Source organism: Diabrotica virgifera, chromosome 8 (genome assembly GCF_917563875.1).
Source record: "Diabrotica virgifera virgifera chromosome 8, PGI_DIABVI_V3a".
NCBI lineage: Eukaryota > Metazoa > Arthropoda > Insecta > Coleoptera > Chrysomelidae > Diabrotica > Diabrotica virgifera.
This window is the reverse complement of record NC_065450.1, coordinates 143,759,682-143,780,574: the sequence shown is the minus strand read 5'-3', so window position 1 is coordinate 143,780,574 and position 20,893 is coordinate 143,759,682. Positions and strand designations below refer to the sequence as shown.

The following is a 20,893-nucleotide window of genomic DNA, read 5'->3' as shown; positions in this document are numbered from 1 at the left end:
ATCACATATACATTTTAACATTACCACTTCACAAGTTACTTTGTCTACAAAGTATTACAAGTATACAAGTCACTTTGTATGTATTATTTATATGATCTGTAAGTTTCATCGGTTCAAAGTGCTTCGCTTTGAAAAAGCTGTAGTTTAAAGGGCTTGAACGAGTAACTAATCACGAGTTTAGGCAAATTTTGAACAGCCATAGCATAACCAATTTTTGTCTAACAAGAAAACAAAAAATCGAAAATATTCAGAAAAGCAAAACGTACATTTTATTTCCCTTTGAGATTTTTGGTATTCATAATGGTTTTTAAAGTAATTCCATAAACAATTACGATTTTTTCAAAATTGAAAAAAATGTTTTATTAAGGGGTGATTTTCGCCATTTTTTTTTCCAAAAAATAAAAGGGATCAACAATATTTTGAGCGTAACTTACTTACTTTTAATGTTAGAAGTTAAAAAAATAAACCTTTTTTTAAACACTTTTAAAAAGTTGTAATGAATTTTCCCCGAAAAGTGCTCCGTTTTTTGGTTATTTCACATTGAAATATTAGATTTGGAATTTGACGAAGAAGAACCTACATTTCATTAGCTGCAACTTTGCTTCTACTTGGTCTGCAGATATCACGCATACACCATTTTTTTCAATTTTTTATAATCTATATTTTTACTAAGAATATGTTTTTCGCTAAAATACTTACTTTTTGAGTTATCTCCGAAAAACCGTCCAAAAACATTTTTTTTGGTTAAAAATGAACACAATCACTCGCAATTAACTCGAAAAGTATTGACTTAGTAAAAAAAACTCTATAGAACAAAAGTTACTTAGAATTAGCCATTTTATCCAATTTCGGACTTATTTTGAACGTATATTTTTTCACCCCCGAGAAAAAAATTTTCACCCCGTATTTTCCAATTTTTGTAAAACGGAGGGAATGTAGAATTGTAAACTTTTTCTTATATAATAATAGACAATTTCAACTACCTATTCCCAAATTTTCATCCTTCCTTTTTTTTGGAGGTTTTCGTAAAATTTTGCATTCCCTGATCGGGCTAGAGGAGGCTTGGGTGCTAAATTTGCAGTTATAAGAGGGTCATGGGGACCTATATTGGGTTGTGAAGATTAGGTCCTAAAACCAAAAAAAGTTAATTAAAGTTTTACATTATAGTGGGGATTTTCCATTTTTAAATTGAATTTTCCCGTCCCAAAAATATTTTTTTCCGATTATAGCGCATTCTATCCATAATTCTAAAAATGTGTCGGACAAAATTTATTTATCTTAACGCGAGAAATCCAAATCTGCAATAAAAAATGGGGGCTCCTATATTTTAAAGTAACCCCACCTCCGTGGGGGTCGTGTTTGGTATCATTCGACAGATTTTTGAAGAAAATTGGACACGTATTTTTGAGTTTTTCGATCTGTTTGAAACTTTGTGACTCGACAATTTCCATATGCCCCGCTCAAATCGTCAGATTTTTTAAATATATAATCTTATTTATGTACTTAACTTAGGTACCTTTATTTTAATATTTTATATAATTCTAGTTTTTGATGTTTTCGATCCAACCCATACTATCTTCAGCCAATTCCTTTTAGTTTTAAATTTTTTTATACTTATGATATTTGTTACATTTTATGTTTATCCCATTATCAAATAATAATATCACCTTATTAATTACTGTTATAGGCGCCGTTTAATTTTGAAGGGCCGCTGGAAGAATATTTTCAAAATAAAAGTGTAAATGTCTTGGATCTCAATTTAAAAAATTACAACAAGTTTCAGTATCAAATTGTAGGATATTGTGCAGATTATTACAATTATACGTAAGTATAATATTATTAACTAGAGAATGTACAGGTATAATAAATGCAATAGTTCTTCTACTTTTGTTTTTATTGTGTTGTTCCGGTATAAATTTTGATCATTTTGAAGTGGATAACGTCTATTAACTTGACCCTGTCAAATGCCCTCTTCGGGTCCACGAAACACAAATATGTCGGTTTGTTCATGACTTTTCTTACAATGACAGTGCATGATCTTCTCGACCTAACAATTTTACACTGTGACAGTGCATGATCTTCCCGACCTAACAACTTGTTGTTCTTCTGCTAGTGCTATAAGTTCATGCAGCTTTGTTATCACTTCGGCTGTTAATTTTAGTGTTGTGTTTAATAAATTAACTCCTCTGTATTTGTCCGGGTCCGATTTGTCTCCGTTTATCAAGAGAAGTATTATGCCTCCTCTACACATCGGCAGACGCGTCCGCGGACGGCATCTGCGTATGCACCCGCAGATGTGTAAATTAGGGTGGTTCGAAAAAAACTTTTTTTCTTATTTCAGATCGCTATAGTGCGCAAAAGTTTCCAGTGGTATAGACTTGAAAAAAGCACTAATTATTATTTTTTTATTAATTTGTCTTCCGGTCGCGCAATGCCATCGAAGTTAGCAAAAATTGTGAAAAACTTTAATTTTTCAATTTTTTTTAACAGGTCAGATGGTTTTAATCGCGTTCCTATACCATGAATTAACTACTAAAAGTATGTAAAATCAATTTAAATGCACTTATTATACATTTCCACAAGGAAAAGAAAAGGTTTTCCTGTAGTTGGCTGTATACCATCAATCACAAAATTGGAAAGAAATCCTTTGTAAAAGGTATAAAAATTTTTTTATTAAAAATCCCTTAAAAGAGCTACATCACAACAAAACGTTTTCGATTTTTATAAAAAATCATCATCAGTGTTCGATCTAAAAATAAGTATAACCGATTTAATGAATATAAAGTTATTATTTAAATTTTGACAAAGGTTAGAGCAAGTTGGTTATACTTACAAACTGGATGCTAGCTGAGCCACAAAAGAATAATATGTGGGTAAAAACCCTTTACATATAACATAGATGCCTTAAAAGTGCATACTTCGATAAAAAGGCCTGTGATGGTCACATGGCAAACAGGATAATGCCCTAAGGTAAGGTATACAGGTTTCCCAACACGTGGGATCCAAATTGAGTTGATCACATTTCAATGACTTAATGGCAACTAATTGCAAAATGATTGATGTTTCTGAAAGGTGTCAAAAGACAGATAGACAACGTGACGTGGAATTTACCCTGTATTACGACAGCCAACTAATTGTTAGTAAAATATTTAATGAAAATTTACATAGTAATAACAAACATCAACAAAGTTATGGCTATAATTACATTTAAGTAAGTACCTTGAATATGTAAGATGAACGTGAAGTAAGAAATGATTTTTATAATGAGAAATAGCCAGAATCTATGCAGCCATCTATACATGTTCCTATTCTAATTGATGTAAGTTCAACTGTGCTGTGGAAAATTTGATTTCTATGAATTAAAAGGAGTGTTTGGTTTAATTGTACCAATGGCAGAGTAAATTATAGAGTCTGTAGTAAATGGAAGTCTGATATTAAAGTAGTGTTGAAATTAAGATAAGTTGTATGAGTCACAGGAGGAAACTGATATGATATAATGATATGTGAATTAATTGGTTAAGGTACCTGAGTGTTGATATTGGAAGTGAAGAAGAATATCAATTGAACTAATAACCTGGCAAAAGTATGAGGTCCTTTTATGTAACATAAGCATCTAGGACTAAACATGTTTATGAAATAGGGATTTTTTCCCATTTTTTATTTTTTATACCAAGTTATCGAGTTGAATTGAAAAGGTTTAAAACTGGATGGATGTATGAAGGTGTATTGGAAAACAAGCAATATGTGTAAAATTAGAAGGTAGTGAATAATTTGTGATTTGATATCAGAATTGTTTACTGTAATGAGGTGTGATGAAAAAGGCTGGGCGCCCCAGAAACCAGACCCCACATCTATGGATAAGAGAGTGGAAGAATTAGTATAAAAACCTTTTATAAATATTTTTTTTTCTGAAGTTTAGTTGGACCTATAACGAAAACCTTATCAAATGGCGATAAGTTATGAAATTGGGTGAAAAAGAACAAATAGTGTTAGAGTTGTCACTGGTCGATTTAGTAAAAACTGTGGAAAAAGTTAAAGTAGATTATTTTGGAAGACTAGTAGAAGTTAAGGGATAATGAGTTGATGTTAGAAATGTCATCTGTTAGATAAGTAAATATGGAGGAAAGGTTAATATAAATGAAAAAAGAGTTTGGAAACAGCAAAGAAGTTTTGAAATTTAGGTTAAGAAAAAAGTTGACGATGTAAGGGATTGAAGTCACGATTGAAAGACACATGGCGGTTAACACAGTTAGGGCTACTTTGCTTTTCTCTAATTATTTCCAAGTCCTCTTATAGGTCCAGTCTTAAGAAATTCTTTTGAGGTATGTTGTGTATTAGAGAAACATTTTCCGGAATGTTAAGAGTATGACTGTTTTGTTTTAAATGTTGAGAAAAGGTGGAAGTGTTCTCTCTTTTTGTGTGTTCAAGGGAACGAGATGCTAGTGACCTACAAGTTCTTCCTATGTACGTAGCATCACAGTCAGAGCATTGAAGTTTATAAACCCCACTACGATTCATGTAGTTGATAGGGTCTTTGGAATTGGAAAGACATTGTCCTAAATTATTGGAAACTTTAAAAGAGATGTGTATGTTATCAACTGATCTCTTGATAATATTACTGATATCACCGGAAAGGCTCTCTTGATGGAAAGGTAATGAAGCATAAATGGGTCTGGTGGTCAGATCTCTGGGAAACGCAGCCTCCCTCAGAACCCTCAGTTGTCTCTTATGAAGGAGTTTGGTTATAAGGTTTGGTTCGTAACCGTTATTGAAAGCAATTTGTTTGATAGTGTTGAGTTCTTTAGTGTAGTTAGATTGAGATAGGGGGATGGTTTCTAGACGGTGTATGTAACTGTGGAAGGCAGAGTATTTATGTGACATTGGATGGTTTGAAGACAAGGGTATGGCATGATCAGTCTGTGTTGGTTTCCTATAAATACTAAAATCGAAGTGGTCATTCAATCTGGTGATGGTGAGGTCGAGAAAGTTAATTGAATTGGATGATTCAAGTTCCATAGTGAACTTAATGTTGGGGTGGATTTGATTAATTTTAGAAAGCAATAGCTCAGCTGATGTGGAGGGTCCTGTTAAGAAAACTAGACAATCATCTACGTATCGAAACCAGTGTAGAATTTCAGGATTTTTCATAATCTGTGTGGATTCTAAATGATCCATAAATATATCAGCTAAGAGAGGAGATAGACAACTACCCATAGCTAGGCCATCAGGTTGCCTGTAATATGTATTATTAAATACAAAGAAATCTTGAGATAAGCAAAATTGTAATAATTGGATGATTGAATTGGTAGTAGACATAGTAATGGAACTGGCTCTAAGAAGAGAATGTACCAGATTAATAGTTTCTTGTTTGGGGACCGAAGTAAAAAGGTTGCTGACATCGAATGAAAGCATAGTAATGTTGGGATGAAGATTAATTTGTTGAAGTTTATTGACTAGATGATTGGTGTTTTTGACTGAGAAACGAGGGGAAAAATTCGTCATAGTGTTGATAAGGTTAAGTATGAATTTAGAAAGGATTGACACTGGAGTGTTTATGAAACTAACCACTGGACGAATTGTAATACCCTCTTTGTGTATCTTAGGTAAACCATACAGTCTGGGTGTCAAAGGATTGCTGGGTGTTTTGTAATAAGGTGCATCATGTTCTGAAAAAAATTCTGTGAAAGGTTCGAGGTTGTCTTTAAGTTTGTTTATGAACTTTTTGGAAGGATCCTCATGAAGTAGAGTGAAATTATTATCAGATAGAAAAGTAGTGACTTTTTCATGATAAAGATTTTGGTCTAGAATCACTAAACAATTTCCTTTGTCTGCTTTACTTATGATAAGATTGTTGGATTTGACTTTGTTTTTAATAGATTTCAGGGTGTTGAGGTGGTCTAAACGTTTCTTATCTGAAAGTGAAGGAAAAGAAGAGGTGAAGTAATTGTTTTGAGAAGTAGGTGGTAGATTGAACGAAGATGTATTATTAGGATTATTTGATGAGATATATGCATTAGATAAGTTAGAAGAAGTAGCAGATGGAATATATTTATTTTTGAATTTATTGATAGTTTTGTAACATGAGTTTCTAATTGAAGTTTTTTGATTTAATGGGACAGAAAGATTTTGTATGATGATATCTAGCTCAATGGATAGACTCTGAAGGTCCTTTTCAGAAACCTTTCTAGGAATGGAATATTTGAGTCCTAGATTAAGAAGTTCTAGTTCATTTTTGTTAAAGACAACAGATGAAAGGTTTTTCAATCTTGGATGGAAGACAAAATCAGAAAATTTGGTATTGTTGTTATTATTGTTACTAATATGTAAGTTAGATTTGTCATTGATAAGTTTATTAAGTTTAGAATTCACTCTATTGAATTTTACAGAAGTCACCCTGTCTAGTCTGTCCTGGACATCATTCAGAAAACTATTCAAGTTATCAAAACCAATGGATGCTAATAATAAGTCATACGTTACCTTAAGCTTACAATTAATGAAGTTTTTCTTACTATAATGATTACAAATCTCCTTTTTTAATATCTTAAGTTGGAAGGTGTTCTTTAGGTTGGTTGGAACATTTCTTGGAGTTTTCACTTTACAAAAGTTTCAATCATTTTGCAATTAGTTGCCATTAAGTCATTGAAATGTGATCAACTCAATTTGGATCACTTAGAATCCACACAGATTATGAAAAATCCTGAAATTCTACACTGGTTTCGATACGTAGATGATTGTCTAGTTTTCTTAACAGGACCCTCCACATCAGCTGAGCTATTGCTTTCTAAAATTAATCAAATCCACCCCAACATTAAGTTCACTATGGAACTTGAATCATCCAATTCAATTAACTTTCTCGACCTCACCATCACCAGATTGAATGACCACTTCGATTTTAGTATTTATAGGAAACCAACACAGACTGATCATGCCATACCCTTGTCTTCAAACCATCCAATGTCACATAAATACTCTGCCTTCCACAGTTACATACACCGTCTAGAAACCATCCCCCTATCTCAATCTAACTACACTAAAGAACTCAACACTATCAAACAAATTGCTTTCAATAACGGTTACGAACCAAACCTTATAACCAAACTCCTTCATAAGAGACAACTGAGGGTTCTGAGGGAGGCTGCGTTTCCCAGAGATCTGACCACCAGACCCATTTATGCTTCATTACCTTTCCATCAAGAGAGCCTTTCCGGTGATATCAGTAATATTATCAAGAGATCAGTTGATAACATACACATCTCTTTTAAAGTTTCCAATAATTTAGGACAATGTCTTTCCAATTCCAAAGACCCTATCAACTACATGAATCGTAGTGGGGTTTATAAACTTCAATGCTCTGACTGTGATGCTACGTACATAGGAAGAACTTGTAGGTCACTAGCATCTCGTTCCCTTGAACACACAAAAAGAGAGAACACTTCCACCTTTTCTCAACATTTAAAACAAAACAGTCATACTCTTAACATTCCGGAAAATGTTTCTCTAATACACAACATACCTCAAAAGAATTTCTTAAGACTGGACCTATACGAGGACTTGGAAATAATTAGAGAAAAGCAAAGTAGCCCTAACTGTGTTAACCGCCATGTGTCTTTCAATCGTGACTTCAATCCCTTACATCGTCAACTTTTTTCTTAACCTAAATTTCAAAACTTCTTTGCTGTTTCCAAACTCTTTTTTCATTTATATTAACCTTTCCTCCATATTTACTTATCTAACAGATGACATTTCTAACATCAACTCATTATCCCTTAACTTCTACTAGTCTTCCAAAATAATCTACTTTAACTTTTTCCACAGTTTTTACTAAATCGACCAGTCACAACTCTAACACTATTTGTTCTTTTCCACCCAATTTCATAACTTATCGCCATTTGATAAGGTTTTCGTTATAGGTCCAACTAAACTTCAGAAAAAAAAATATTTATAAAAGGTTTTTATACTAATTCTTCCACTCTCTTATCCATAGATGTGGGGTCTGGTTTCTGGGGCGCCCAGCCTTTTTCATCACACCTCATTACAGTAAACAATTCTGATATCAAATCACAAATTATTCACTACCTTCTAATTTTACACATATTGCTTGTTTTCCAATACACCTTCATACATCCATCCAGTTTTAAACCTTTTCAATTCAACTCGATAACTTGGTATAAAAAATAAAAAATGGGAAAAAATCCCTATTTCATAAACATGTTTAGTCCTAGATGCTTATGTTACATAAAAGGACCTCATACTTTTGCCAGGTTATTAGTTCAATTGATATTCTTCTTCACTTCCAATATCAACACTCAGGTACCTTAACCAATTAATTCACATATCATTATATCATATCAGTTTCCTCCTGTGACTCATACAACTTATCTTAATTTCAACACTACTTTAATATCAGACTTCCATTTACTACAGACTCTATAATTTACTCTGCCATTGGTACAATTAAACCAAACACTCCTTTTAATTCATAGAAATCAAATTTTCCACAGCACAGTTGAACTTACATCAATTAGAATAGGAACATGTATAGATGGCTGCATAGATTCTGGCTATTTCTCATTATAAAAATCATTTCTTACTTCACGTTCATCTTACATATTCAAGGTACTTACTTAAATGTAATTATAGCCATAACTTTGTTGATGTTTGTTATTACTATGTAAATTTTCATTAAATATTTTACTAACAATTAGTTGGCTGTCGTAATACAGGGTAAATTCCACGTCACGTTGTCTATCTGTCTTTTGACACCTTTCAGAAACATCAATCATTTTGCACTTAGTTGCCATTAAGTCATTGAAATAGGGCTTTTCATTCACAGTCATTTGTTTCGAGCTTCTGTCATGTGTCACATAATATTAACATATCTACGACATACGTTATTGGTATATACAATAATACCAACCAAAGACGTATGACGTATATGTATTAATATTATGTGACACATGACAGAAGCTCGAAACAAATGACAATCGATGAAAAACCCTATGTGATCAACTCAATTTGGATCCCACGTGTTGGGAAACCTGTATACCTTACCTTAGGGCATTATCCTGTTTGCCATGTGACCATCACAGGCCTTTTTATCGAAGTATGCACTTTTAAGGCATCTATATTATATGTAAAGGGTTTTTACCCACATATTTTTCTTTTGTGGCTCAGCTAGCATCCAGTTTGTAAGTATAACCAACTTGCTCTAACCTTTGTCAAAATTTAAATAATAACTTTATATTCATTAAATCGGTTATATTTATTTTTAGATCGAACACTGATGATGATTTTTTATAAAAATCGAAAACGTTTTGTTGTGATGTAGCCCTTTTAAGGGATTTTTAATAAAAAAATTTTATACCTTTTACAAAGGATTTCTTTCCAATTATATATTTGTTTCATATCTTCCGGTCGCGCAACGTAATACAAAATGAGTAAAATTAGTAGTTTTTGCAAAATTTCAAAGATTGACTGTTTAGTACAATTTAATCATACGACTTTTAGAGATGCTATAGTTTAATGCAATTACAATATAATAATATATTCAAGCATCTTAGATACATTTTGATATTTAAGTGGAATTAGGTCGCGCAGCTTCGTCAAAAATAGCAGACAACCGAGAGGCCAGGCGAAAGTGACCAATGCTAGCGAAGCTCGCGCAGCCACAAATAGAGTTACATGTGGGAAGACCTCTACAATGGAGTATTTGTCTTCTCCATTACAGCGAACTGCCATTCCGCCACCTTTTCCAACACTTAGATGGAAATACAACAGGCACTATAGGATATACGGACCGATTGGAAAAGCTCTACCTGATTGTGAAAGACTACCAGTTGTTTTTGATTTTAATCGTTGGCATCGCTGAGCGGTGCAATAATGTGGTTGTAATATAGCCGTCTCTGGAACTATGTCCACACACTTTACTTGAAGCTACAGTCACTGGCTTAACGCATCTTTCAACTGCCTATGTATGGCATGGCAAATTATCTATACTCATAACAGGCTTGAAGTCATTGATCACATACTGTTTTATCTCTTCATTAGTCAATGTTCTTAGCCGTAGAGGGGAGTCAGTGTACTGGTGTTCCATTTGATAATTTCGTAATACTATGTAGCTTCAAAGTTTAAGTTTGGTGGTTTAAAGATTCTGATAGGGTCACTTTCAGATATTGCTTGCTTTTCCTTAATGATACGCCTAAAGCCCAGCTATCGGATATGGTTTCTGTCATCAGTTACCATAGCCAAAAGTAAATTTTCGGGATGGGCAAAGTAAACATTCCGTTGTCAAACGGGATCAACAACTTGAAGAAGCTCTTCTGGTAAGTACCTTGAATATTCAATGATTTTGTAATCATGTCTAGGCCCATCTGTGAATTTGTGGTTTATTTTTGTGACAAACCACATAGGCATATTATAACATTTGAGAATGAATGTGACAATCTCTCTCAGATTTTCAGAAGGCTTGGACACACTGATGTAGAAACGCAAAACTCGGTTTGCAGTAGTAAGCCATCTTGAATGTGAGGTTGGGGTAGGATCACGTACCCACTACAAAGTCTTCTGAACAATGTCCTGACTTGATGACTTCTGATATCGCAAGCAAGTACAATTATTGGTGCTTGCTAAGAATACGCTTGTCAACTTTTGGAATCTCACAATCAATAGGATTAAAATCAATAAGTGGTAGTCTTTCACAATCAGGTAGGGCCTTTCTAATTGGTCCGGAATATCCTATTGGGCCTGTTGTATTTTCATCTAAGTGTTGGAAAAGGTGGTGTAATGGCAGTTCGTTGTAATGGAGAAGACAAATACTACATTGTAGAGGTATTCCCACATGTAACTTTATTTGTGGCAGCGCGCGCTTAGCTGGCATTCGTCACTTTCGTCTCGTCTCTCGGAAGTCTGCTGTTTTTGACGAAGCTGCGAGACCGAATTCCACTTGAATATTAAAATTTATCTTATATGCTTGGATTTTAAATATATTATTGTAATTAAATTAAACTATACCATCTCTAAAAGTCGTATGATTAAATTGTACCAAACAGTCAAACGTTGAAATTTTGCAAAAACTACTAATTTTACTCATTTTGTATTATGTTGCGCGACCGGAAGATATGAAACAAATGTATAATAAGTGCATTTATATTGATTTTACATACTTTTAGTAGTTAATTCATGGTATAGGAACGCAATTAAAACCATCTGGCCTGTTAAAAAAATATATGAAAAATGAAGGTTTTTCACAATTTTTGCTCACTTCGATGGCATTGCGCGACCGGAAAACAAATATAATGAAAAAATAATAATTAGTGCTTTTTCAAGTCTATACCAATGGCAACTTTTGCGCACTATAGCGATCTGAAATAAAAAAAAAGTTTTTTTCGAACCACCCTAGTGTAGATGGAATAATTTGATCCTTTGTTGTTTATATGTCACGTCGGCGGATGAGTCTGCGAAATATCCGATTGTTGTCGATTTTCCTAGCACAGATTAAAGGGTTTCGGTGCGAATCCCCGATGCCACTCCACACATCTGACCTCTGACTTCTACGACGCATTAGTTTTCGCAGTGAATTCAAAGTAGATATTGAGTCACCCGAGAATTAAAACGGACTGAACGATTTACAGATAGCCCAATAAATGACCGTTTTGGAGTGTAATTTTCAGGGACAACTTCGAATTGCATGAAAATTTGGATTTAGGTTCTACTTAACCTCTGCCTCAAAGTTAAATTTATTCCGTTGGTTGCTTTTACTTGGGGGGTGACAGGCAGCCATTCTCGGGGAATGAAAAACGCGTGTTTAAAATAAGCACGGAAATGGATAAACTGACCGATTATAAGCAACTTCAGTTCTATAAAATTTTTTACGTTAGTCAATACTTTTCGAGTTATTCGCAATTGACCATGTTGATTTTTCGACAAAAAAACTACGTTTTCAGACCGTTTTTCGTAAATAACTCAAAAAGTAAATAATTTATCAAAAAATATATTCTTAGCAAAAGTGTAGCCCAGGGGTGGGCAAAGTACGGCCCGCGTGCCGCATGCGGCCCTTTAGACATTTTTTTGCGGCCCGTGGAAATATTTTTTGAATTCTTGCTAATATTAATAATTAAATATAGATAATGCAGCTATTAATTACCACTTTTGCAGCGGGTCATTTTTCCGCAGTTCCGCGGGCAATTATTTGGGTTCCCGACACAGTTTTGTCGGCTTCCTCAATGAAATCCATGAAATTTCAACAAATGGAAACGATATTTTTGAAGTATGTAGTCAGGAACTCTTTGGAAAATTTTAAATTAACCCGTAACCACCTAGTAGATAAGTGTAACAACAACTGACGGAGCACTAAATTTAAGAGGATATTGTAATGTTGAGAAAACTTAAAAATTATATTCAATAACAATTTCCAGAACATTACTTATTATTTTTTCACTGCATAGTCCATCAGCAGGTATTGTTCAAAAATGTTTTGAAATTAAAAAACGTTATTTCAGTTTTCAACAAATATTGTTAATTTTATTTGTTCAAAAGGAATAAATCATCGTGCATTCATAGCATTTTTGGAAAAGTTAGAAATAGAACATAGTGATGTCTTATACCACAATCATATTCGATAATTGAGTTTAGAAACGGTTCTTAAAAGATGCTGTGAATTAGGAGAGGAAACTGCTTTATTTATAGAAATGAAAAACAGCAACACATTTGCTAAATTTACAAATTTTGAACGCAAAATGAAACTTTTAAAATGAAACAGAAACTATTTATTGTTAATATAAAAAAGAAAGAATTAGTTCAATTATTTCCCTCATTAAAATCATTAAAAATAATGTACCAGAAAATAAGTTTAAAATTTATGAAGAAAAATTTTGTAACTTGCTGACGAAATTTGAAAATGGTTTGAAGATATATCATATCACTTCTAAGAAACCATTTTTCAGTTCAAAGTGATTCCGTACCAGTCTACATTTAACTAGAAATTATAGATTAATTTGCACATTTTTTCCATATTTTTGCATTTTACCAATCTTTGCAAATGTGCAAAAGTACATAATTAAATTTATAGTTCGACTTATCGATACAATCCATTGAGGACCGGAATTGATGATGCTTTGACCAGATTTCCACCCGAAGTAGAAAGAATCATGAACGAGGACATAAAACTAAACTAAAATTTTATATAAGCCATTAAGATTCGTTTTTTATGTTTTAATAAATACTAATGTACCTTAAATAAGTTTGGAAATAATAGATAATGTGTTTCATAAATATTTTTTTATTATTTAATTGTTTCAAAGAAAACATAAACAATAAAGGGAATCTAAGATTTTTTCAAATGTATAACTTTGTCTATTTTTATTTAAATGACGATCCAAAAACATATTCCGGTATTCATCACTTTACGATTTGACAGACAAAAAAGAAATTGAAAATAAAAGTTGTCAAAACTTTAAACGCGTTTTTCTTAAAATTGCTTTTTCAAAGGCGGTGGACATTGTAACTCGAAAGCTACTTGACAGATCCACCTGAAATTTTTTATATATTTTCGACAGTAACGCTGTCGAGATATTTTTTTTATTAACAATATGTTGATTTTCACCCTGTTTACAAAAAATATTGTTTTCTTGACTTCTAAGTATATAGTGGAGTCAATGAAGGTTTTCACCTCCGATTTCGTTGAACCTCCATCGATTTTCATGAAAATTGGTAAGTATGTAGAGCATACCTCAAGAAACAAAGGTGACATAGTGCCAACTTGCGCTTTTACCCTGGGGGTGGATGCCACCCCTTCTCAGGGGTGGAAATTATTTTATTAAAAATAATACCACTTATCGATAGAGGGACAAATTATAAGTAAAATTTGTTATATAAAGTTATTTAAATAAATCAATAGTTTTTGAGTTATTAAAGATCAAAAGTTTTGATTTTTCCTGAAAAAAATCCATGTTTTAAAGCAGTTTTTCATAAATAACTCAAAAACCATAAGTTTCTTCAAAAAAGTTGTTATTACCAAAATCGAAGATAATATAAAAATAAATAAGCTCCTTATTTGAAAAATCCTTTATAACATATGCAAAGTGAGTTATATGCAATTGAATGTATATTTTTTTCCGCGAGTACTCAAATCTTAGTATTCAAGCTTAAATAACAGGAAAACGATGCACTTTGTTAAATATAGATATTAAACATTTTAATAAAGTACTTAAAGGTAACTATCAAAAAGCTATATAAGAAGTCGATAGCATCAAAATTAAGCAAGTTATGATGGAAATAAGAGGACCCTTTCAGATTTTTTAGGGAAGAATGAAAAATGAAATATACGTCATTTCCACAAAAATTAAAATTTATAGTAACCCATTTAAAACTTTATTTATTTTAACATGAGTAATAACTTCAACAATTTTGACCGGTTTAGAATGCATATTTTTAAAAAAAAAATACGATTAAAAAAAATTAGAATTTTTCAAATTTTCGTGAATTTCATTTTCTTTTGATAACTCCAAAAATACTCGATATAGTTAAAAAATGGTAGAGAACAAAATTTTAGTTTTAACTTTATTTGAGCTTTTTCTTTTTTAATATTTTTTACGACAGAAAATAACCGAGATAGAAACATTAAAAACCTAAATTTTACTGCGAGAACCATGTAACTGGGGCCCTTTAGGATTTAGAAAATTATGTTTAATACAGTGTTATAACTTTTACTTAGCTTTGTAATCGTTTTTGGATAAATCTCATATTTCAAAATTTAACGGAGTTATTTTAAAAAAACCAATAACAGTTTCTTTGAAAAAAATTTATAGCGGAGATTTTGTATGTATACAGGTTGTGGGAAGTCCAATTAGCCGTTTGTTGTAAGAGATACGAAAAAAGTTTATTTAGGTGAGATTGGGGCATAGTTAATATCAGAATTTAAATACATTTCCAAATATACAGGGCCACCCATATTGACAGGGTGAAACAAAATTATCTTTTATTTAATGGAACACCCTGTATATTTTTACATTTTTGGATTCTCCTCTATGTTTTATTTCTTAAAATATCAGGTTTTGTGATGTTATACGAAGTAGTTTAAAAGATAATTACGTTTTTATTTTCAAATTTATGTTTCAGAAAATCAATTTATGTTCAAGTGATTTTTAATATAATCTATTATTGTTAAAAATTATTAATCTAACAAAACGTTTAATTTTATCTAATACAGGGTTGGTCGAAACTGAATGAGTGTTTTCTCAAAGTTTGAGAGTATGAGTTTTCTCAAACGGAGCAGCCTGTAATGCCTATAATGAGCATTGTAATTAAATGCTATTGTATGGCACTTTATTATTTCCCACCCTGCCAGTGAGAACTGAATTTATTTTTGAAATCCCTAACTTTATATCTTTAATTATTTTAAATATTGTAAACGATTAAAAAACAATCAAATTAAATTGAAATGAATAACCAGTGTATATCTTCCACATTTACTTCATATTTAACGTAGCCTGTACCATAACATTGCACAGATTATTATCCCTGTATAGCAACGATATACCATGAATGTGAATTCATACTTGAGAAATGTCCTATATCCAGTCTCACAAAAAAAAGGGATTCCTCAAACATAATATATATGCAGACAAAATCAGCCAAAGCGATTTGCGATATCTAATTAAAGGCCCTACCAAGTTGGTTTTGTTGAATATAGCATGGAAGCACGACGAAACTTTAGTGATAAGCGTATTTTTCGTAGTAGCTTTAGTATGTTGTTTTATATTATGTATTACCTATATTAAATTAGTTTTAGTAAGTTTCGTTTATCTAAAAAAATGTAAAACAAACAAAAATTCTGTTTTTCTTGTAGTTGTTTTTTCGTATAGATATTGTTTTATATTGTAGTAAATTGAATTTAGTTTTAGTATGTTCCGTTTGTTTGTAGAATTATATTTAATTAGATTTGCTTTAATTACTAAAATAAATAAATTTTCAATTATATTTTATGTATTTGTGGAAAAAGAAACCTAGCATTAGCGGCCACATTTCTATAACGGCCAATTGTTTTCTATTTGTAGTGGCCGTTATTGTCAGGTTTTACTGTACCAATAATATTTTATTAAATTATGAAATATTATTTAAATAAAAAATTTATAAACTTGATAAAAGAAAGTTTGCTTAGAATTTACTCCTCCATCTAATTATGGGGTTATTTTTAATAAAATAGTGTTCACCCATGAGAAGGAGTAACATCCACCCCCAGGATAAAAGTGCAAGTTGGTACCACATCATTTTTGTTTCTTGAGGTATCCTCTAACTACTTACCAATTTTCATGAAAATTGATGGACGTTCAACGAAATCAGGGGTGAAAACCTTCAGTGACTGCCTTTTTGGAAATATAAAAGATTAATTTTTTTCGTGATTGTCGATTTGCTAATTTTCTGATTTTTGTTACTATAAAGTTTAAAAAAGTAATAAAAATTATAAATCATGCACATAAATATAAAAAAATATTTATTTTACTTAATTAAACGAGATTGCTTGAGCCAGAATGCTGAAATCTGCATTTTTATCATAAAAAAAAGGTGGATTTCACCCCTAAAATGCAGAAAGCGCAACTTGGTGCCATATCACTTTTGTTTTTTGAGGTATCCTCTAACTAATCAACAATTTTCATGAAAATTGATGAAGGTTCAAAGAAATAGTGGGTGAAAACATTCAGTGACTACACTTTCAGAAATATAGAAGAATAAGGATTCCGTAATTTTCGACTTGTTAATTTTCGGATTTTTGGTTGCTATAAGGTTTGAAAAATTAAAAAAAAATGTAATTCATGCACATGAATATAAAAAAATATTTATTTTCTTAATTAAACGAGATTACTTGCGCCATAATGCGGAAATCTGCATTTTTTACAATTTAAAAAGTAGGGGTGTATTACACCCCTAAAATGCAAAAGCGCAAGTTGATGCTATATATCTTTTATTGCTTGAGGTATCCTCTAACTACTTACCGATTTTCATGAAAATAGATAAAGGTTCAACAAAATGGGAAGTGAAAACTTACAGTGACTGCACTTTCAGAAATCTAAAAAATAATTTTTAAAAAGGGGTGTATTTCACCCCTAAAATGCAAAAAGCGCAAGTTGGCACTAAGTGACCTTTGTTCCTTGAGGTATTTTTTAATCACTCACCAATTTTTATAAAAAGCGATGGAGGTTCAACGAAATCTGAGGTAATAACTCATATCCACCTTCATTGACTCCACTAATACCAAAAACTCAAAAATCGTTAAAACAAAAAACTCGACAGCGTTATCTCAAGAAAGCCATAAGCTAATAAAATATTCTTGAATTTTTTATTGAACATGATTCAATGACGAGTTCTGATGTCTACTGCAAAATCCATGTTTCTTGAGGTGTCTGTAGAAATATGCCACCGTTGACTTATTTTTCAATATTTGGTCTTGAATTTTTTTTAATATTTTTGAATTGTACTTAATATGTTTATTTAATTTAGAAATAAAATAATTCTACCGTAGTTTTAAACAAAATTCACAAAAATGTACTTGAAAAGTTGATTTCAAACCATATCCCCCCCTAAACAAAATTAGTAAAAAGTCGAACATGTTGAGGTAAAAAATATTGCGGCCCTCGGTAATAGACCAAAAAAATTTTGTGGCCCTTACTAAAAAAAGTTTACCCACCCCTGGGTAGCCTATAAAAAAATAAAAAAAAATGGTGTATCAGTAAAGTATACAGGGTGTCCCGAAAATATTGGTCATAAATTATACCGCACATTCTGTGGTCAAAAATAGTTCGATTTAACCTAACTTACTTTAGTACAAATGTGCTCATAAAAAAAGTTACAGCCCTTTGAATTTACAAAATTAAAATCCGATTTTTTTCAATATATCGAAAACTATGAGAGATTTTTATGGAAAACGGACATGTATGATTCTTATATCAGAAACATCTTAAAACAAAATTATAGTGAAATTTGTCCACCCCACAAAATTTTATGGGGCTTTTGTTCCCTTAAACCCCCCAAACTTTTGTGTACGTCCCAATTAATTCATTATTGTGGTACCATTAGTTAAACATAACGTTTTTAAAACTTTTTTGTCTCTTAGTATTTTTTCGATAAGCCAGTTTTTATCGAGATGCGGTTTCTTTGTTATTATATTTACATAAACATTTTCTGTGGGTTTTGCTCTTTTAAACCCCCCAAATGTTTGTGTACGTTCCAATTAAACTATTATTGTGGTACCATTAGTTAAACACAGTGTTTTTAAAACTTTTTTTGTCTCTTAGTCTTTCTTTGATAAGTCACCTTTTATCGAGATGTGGCTTCTTTTTCAAAATATACATAAAAATGTAAATTATAAATAAATTTTCAGATTATTAACAGGTCTCTAGTACTTAACCATATACAAATATGTGGTGGATTCGATAAATATTCAAAATATCTCGATCAACACTAGCTTATTGAAAAAGTACTAAGAGGCAAAAAAGTTTTAAAAGCATCGTTTTTAACTAATGGTAATACAATATTAATTTAATTCAATCGCACACAAAAGTTTGGGCGGGTTTAAGGGAACAAAACCCCTATAAAATTTTTATGGGGTGCACAAATTACATTTTAATTTTTTTAAGATGTTGCTGCCATAAGAATGCCACATGTCCATTTTCAATAAAAAATCTTTAAGAGTTTTAGATATAATATGAAAAAAAAATCTATTTTCATTTTGTAACTTCAAAGGGCTGTAACTTTTTTTGCGTGCACTATTGTATATAGGTAAGTGAGGTTTAATCAACCTATTTTTGATCCAAGAATCTGTGGTATAATTTATGACCAATCTTTTCGGGACACCCTGTATAAATTGAGCAAAAGCAAAGTTGTAGCTCATGAAAAATACGTTCTTATTCGTCTAATTCCAAATCGAATAAGTCAACGCGAAATCACCGAAAAATTAAGCACTTTTCGGGAAAATCTTATTAATATTTTTAAAGAATCTAAAAACGCATGTTTTTTACAAAGGTCTCTATCACCAAAAATAAACGAGTTACACTGAAAAAAAAAGTTGGCCCCTTTTTTTGATAAAAAAATTGTGAAAACCTCCCTCTATTTAGCACCCTAAATAAAATTAATCGTTACCTCTTTAACATTTATTTTAACTCTATGTATATTGTTTGTATGATATGTAAGTTTGATTGGTTTGAAGTGCTTATTTTGAAAAAAAAAAAATTAGTTTTATAGTAAAAAAAAATTCTAAAAATTTTTGAAAAATTCCCTTTTTTTAAAATAACTTAAAAAGTATTTGTGATAAAAAAATCTTAAAGAGTAAAAAATGTAGGTTTTGCTATTATAAATATGCTAGTTTCATTTTGTTTTTCCGGAAGACAAAAATTGGTTAGGATATGGCTGTTCAAAATTTGCATACACTCATGATTAGTGACCCGTTCAAGCTTTTTTAATTATAACCCTTTCAAAAATAAGCACTTTAAACCGGTGAGACTGACAAATCATATTAGACCAGTAAGGATTAGCGAAAAAACGTCTATTTTTGAAAGTGAGAGGTGGAATTCGGATTTTTGCAGATAAAGTTAGGTGACACCTTCAGTAATAATAATTGAATTATGTTCCTTCTCAAATATGCCCGGAACATTAATAAAAAAATTAAAATATTTAAAAATTTCGAAAAACATCGATTTTTTTCTGCTTTCTTTGCTTATAACTTTAAAACGATTCGTTTTGGAACAAAGTCGTAGAGCAATAAAATAAAGATAATTAAATTTTGTATGACATACGACTGGTAAAAATGTCTTAAGGTATTACCTTTTCTGCAATATAGCAATAAATACAAAAAAAAGGGGGCAAAATAAGTCTGTTGTTATTCAATATTTTTTAACCACTTTGGTGGCACATAGAACCTTAGTAATTCGCTTAGGAAATTCTTTGTAACATACTTAAATTGCATACCAAATTTCATTAAAATCGACCTAATTAATTTTGCATAATAAATTTGCAATCTAAATGTTTTTAAAAAAGTTCAAATTTTTTAAAATCTTTCTGAACAAAAAGTAGACCATTTAGAAATTGGCTAATTTTTTACATATAAAGAGGTGCTCTACCTATCTAATACACTTTACATAATCAAAATCGGATTATTTAAGGGGCCCCAGCAATGTTTTAAATTTATAAACAATTTTTTGGCTTATAAAAAATAGCATTTTTAATAATAAAAAAATTAATTTTTAGCAATGCAAATAATTAAAACCGGTATAATTTGACTTAAAGTTTCAAATGCTGTCAGTAGAATTGCTATTTTATTTTTTAATCAAACGTTATTTGCGTTCAAAAATTGCAATTTCTCGATTTTTTGAAAGTTCCACCGCGTTTATATCGAAAATTATGCATCCTACGAAAAAAGTTGTAAGAACATTTTTTGCTTAGAATTACCCAAGAAATACAAAAAAATGTTTTATTTTGCGAAAAATCGATTTTATGTAATTCCTCAAGTTCTTTGTTTATAACAATCGACATCCGGATCAACTGTTACCCAAAAATTTCATGTTCTACGGGTCAAAATACATAAAAAAAAACTTGGGTAAGTCCATCTAAATAAAGGAGCCCGTAGCACCCTTTCCTGGCCACAGCACTAATTTGTTTATAAGCCAAAAAATTGTTTATAATTTTAAAACATTGCTGAGGCTGCTTAAATAATCCGACTTCAATTCTGTAAAGTGCATTAGATAGGTGGAGTACTTCTTTATGTGTAAAAAGATTGACAAACCTTTGTATGCTCTAGTTTTTGTTGTGCAAGATTTTAAAAAATTTAAATTTTTAAAAAAAAATTTAGATTGCAAAATTATTATGCAAAATTTAGTAAGTCAATTTTAATGAAATTTGGTGTACG

At 31.3% G+C, this 20,893-nt stretch overlaps 1 protein-coding gene across 1 annotated transcript in view; it reads left to right on the top strand.

Moving 5' to 3' along the window:
- LOC126890283 (uncharacterized) overlaps positions 1 to 20,893 on the top strand; it is a 56,192-nt gene that overhangs the window by 14,880 nt on the left and 20,419 nt on the right. The window contains exon 4 of the mRNA XM_050659141.1: positions 1,688 to 1,824. Coding sequence (XP_050515098.1) covers positions 1,688 to 1,824 — 137 coding nt within the window. The remainder of the gene's footprint in view (positions 1 to 1,687; positions 1,825 to 20,893) is intronic.